Source organism: Limulus polyphemus, unplaced genomic scaffold (assembly GCF_000517525.1).
Source record: "Limulus polyphemus unplaced genomic scaffold, Limulus_polyphemus-2.1.2 Scaffold221, whole genome shotgun sequence".
In the NCBI taxonomy this organism is placed as follows: Eukaryota; Metazoa; Arthropoda; class Merostomata; order Xiphosura; family Limulidae; genus Limulus; species Limulus polyphemus.
Window position 1 is genome coordinate 114,413 of NW_013665831.1, and position 3,803 is coordinate 118,215.

Genomic DNA, 3,803 nt, shown 5'->3' on the forward strand with positions numbered 1-3,803 from the left:
GTGTATAAAATGCTAGTTGTTTTCACTATTTTCTCCAACACTTGTATATTCATGAATTAAGATTCAGCATAAATCGGGTTAAGTGTTAAAATATAAATTATATATTTTTTTCTGTTTGCTTACTAGTGATATTAAAATTTTAAAAAAGCTACACATTACCTCAATGATATTGCTCATACTGTAGAAATTTAATTTTTTTCCAAAGCGTCCATTTCTTTTAATTATTTTGAATATAATTACTTGCAAATCTTTATAGCTAATTATGGCTTTACTAAAGAAAACAAATAGTGAAAATAATGGAACAAAATTCTTGTTCATACATTATAACTCATTATATGACTTATTAATTTCTTATTTGTAAATAAGTTAACATACTTCAATAAAATACATACCTGAGGTATTTCAGCGCCACCCCAAAAGGATTCTAACTCTATTTGACTAACAACAAACACCTTTATTTCAACTGAAATAGAGATATAAATACAAAACGTATGAGTCCCAAAGGTGCTTTGTAAATATGAGTGAAATATTGTAGTTTATAATGCGTGTATTATATTGTACTTTATAGTTAAACCGAACATTTTGATTTCATACCTCTGAATGTGAGAAAAAGAACGCATTATATAGAATCACTTAAGTCTATTATTCGAAGTATAAAATTTAATCTGTTTAATAACAGGTGTCGCTACTTTAAGTGCATTAATGTATATATCTAAAAATATACTATATTTTTCCTTTGACACTATACGAAACTGAAACTGTGAATGCACAACGTTAATTCCCCCCAGGAGTTGAAAAGGAATCATCTTGGAGATGTAGTACTGTAATTGTCGCTAGAGGTCGCTCGTGGCGATACACAAGGTGAGCTGCAGATAGCTAGCAAGAAAAGTGATCTCTTATAATTTACAGACGATAAGCGAAGACAGAGAGGAAAGTTGTTTACCAGCACGATTAATTATTATTTAGGAGACAGAGAGGCACGTCGTTGTTTTCAGACGACCGGAAACTGGACAAATTAGCTCAGGCAAGTACCCACATCGTAAATATTAGTCTGACATCTAAACTATCTATACTCTTAAAAAAATTAACAGAAAAAGTTGTTAGCTCTCTCAGTTACATCTGTTTAGGATAAATTAACCTTGACCTATTAAATATCAGTTGTCTTTATTATTTATTCCACAAACAGATTCTCTTTGTTACGTTGTTACAAAATCAATAAGTCGTATTTTAGCTAGATAAGGAAGATTAAATAGAAGTTTTTCGGAAGAAGTTGAAAGTAAAATATGTTCATATTTCCAAGCAGATTTGATTCGTGAAGATACTTGAGCATGACAAGTAAAAGCCGCTTAGGATTCCTGAAACTTGGGCTCTCTAGCTTCAGAATCCGAGATTCTTACTGTAACATAGTTGTCCTAGGAGCCGAAGAAGTTGGGAAAACTGGTAAGCCATGTTGTTCATTTGTTTCCTTCATGGACGTGAGGGGTTAATATACATTAGTATGCTAAGATACGTTTGGCATATTCTTATTCACTAAACATATGTTTTTTTGCTTATTGATAACTTAAGCATATAATAGGTTATATAAGTGCGCCGATTAATCATAATTATTTTATGAGAATTCAAAATATTTCTTAAACCGTTCTGATTGTCGGGTTTCATGTGTTGTAATTTGTTCTTTTTTTAGGCCGTGTTTCTTTAGTATCATAGATATTCCTCAAATTATTATATTTGATATACTTGCTTATTGCATTAGTTTAAGTACTGTTAGAAAAGCATCCTCTTGGGTGAAAAGATTTTTGTGTATTTATTGTGATGTAATTTGACGTGTTCTTAATTTATTCCTTACATAATCTACAAACGACAAATCTTTTAATACTGGATGAGGTGTTTAAACTGGATTATCTTGCAGTACAATATGATAGGCTTGGGCAACCTCTAAAGTTTCTAAAGGTCTTCCTTAAGTAAAACGTTTTCGTTGATTTCAAAGTATTTTTTCTTATTACGCCTGAACTTCCTGTATAAACATTATCTGTTCTCTAACATGTTTAGTCAAGTTACTGCTAAGTGTACTAAAAACCTGTAATCTTCATTCTTTTCCCTATATAAATATGAAGAAAAATATTTATAGCATATGACACAATAAATGTTATTTATAATTAACTAAAAACAATATCTTGTCTCTTTCTGTCATCTAAAAACTGTTTAATATAGCTTAAAAGAGGGATTTGATAGACGTATTAATCTATTAAATAATATTAAAATTAGCGATGTGATTACCTAACTATTAAAATTAACAATATGATTTCCTAATCACTAAAATTAACGATATGATTATCTAACCATTAAAATCAGCAATGTAGTTACTTATCCCTAACCATTAGGATTAGTGGTGTTCTTAGTATTTCTAGTATCTTTATTCTCGTTAGTGAACAAAAGAAGAAGTTTTGAAAGTATCTAATTTCCTGTTATTTTTATTCTCTGTTCTATAGTGTTATTAAAATAAGCCATACATAAAGCTATAATTCTGGTTTAAAAGGGCCGTGTAGATAGTTAAAAACCACAATAAACGGAACAAACTGTCAGAAGTCTGTTATTAGAGAAACTAGTTTCGACACATTCGTGAGACTAAAGAGGACGCACGATTGTGTCGAAACTAGTTTCCCTAATATCAGACTTCTGACAGTTTGTTCCGTTTACTGTGGTTTTTCACTAATTGTGTTCTTTTATTATTATTGCCGTGTAGATATTTCACTGGTAAGATATAACAGGAATGGTCACTGTCTTAATAATCCCAAACTTCCGAAATGCTTTTTTTAAATATTAACATTTAGATTAACGTTAGGGAAAGTCCTACTAAATCACTTCTGTTTTTATAAAATGTTGTCATTTGTTAGAAGCCATTTTGTTTTAGATAGTGCTAATCAGTACGTGTTATATAAAGGCCGAATCGCCAATATTTCAGTTGGAAAAAACGCTTGTGAATTCGAGTTGAAATGGCCGCTGACACACCTGAATGACTGACATAAAAAATTAGATAAGGAATTGTTATATATCAGAAGATCGTGTAACTGAAAGAACGTAAAGTTGAAGACACATTTCAGGAAGCGATGCTGCCAGTCTAATTACATTAGAACTGTGTCCCTGACTGTTCTACTGACAATGCTAGAACCTCTCAAAGAAACTTTACAACATACTCCAGTAAATTTACTTTGAGTAAACATAAATGTGCAATATTGTGGTTTTAAAGGTCGTGCTAGAAGGAAAGTAACATATAAATGAATTTGTATTTTTACGTTTAGTGTTGTCAAACATTAAAGGATGCACGTTATGTTCCATGATGGTCATGCAATGTAAAACGTGCTTACAGTAGAATAGGAAAGTACAAGTTGTGTATAACTTTATCTAAAATGACATATTTTAGTACAAACTGTAGAATCTCAACAAAAACTTGAGACATCTAAGTAAAATACAAAGAGTATACGTCCTAAATCGTAGTTTGGATATTTTGAAACAATGTTATTTAGGAAAGAGTTTATCCCGAAGAAAGAGAATGGGAATTTTAGTACAAAGTCTAAATTATTTATACCCCCTCAGCGGTAAGTCAAAAGGCTTATAAAACTAAACATCCATGGTGGGCAGAGCGCATTGTGTAACTTTGTGATTAATAACAAACAAACAAATTACGTTCAACATGTTGTTCAAGGTAATATTAGTATATACAGTCGTAAAGTCAGAAGTGTGGACTGAAACAATATTTTTCTTTGTATTTTAAGTTTCTAGACTATGTTTGTTTGTTTGTTTGT

At 30.8% G+C, this 3,803-nt stretch overlaps 1 protein-coding gene across 1 annotated transcript in view; it reads left to right on the top strand.

Annotated features, from left to right (window-relative positions):
- The first annotated feature begins 905 nt into the window (after positions 1 to 905).
- LOC106478526 (ras-related and estrogen-regulated growth inhibitor-like) overlaps positions 906 to 3,803 on the top strand; it is a 26,505-nt gene continuing 23,607 nt past the window's right edge. Inside the window, exons 1-2 of the mRNA XM_013939075.2 lie at positions 906 to 1,024; positions 1,304 to 1,440. Of these exons, the coding sequence (XP_013794529.1) occupies positions 1,329 to 1,440 (112 nt within the window). The 5' untranslated portion in view covers positions 906 to 1,024; positions 1,304 to 1,328. The remainder of the gene's footprint in view (positions 1,025 to 1,303; positions 1,441 to 3,803) is intronic.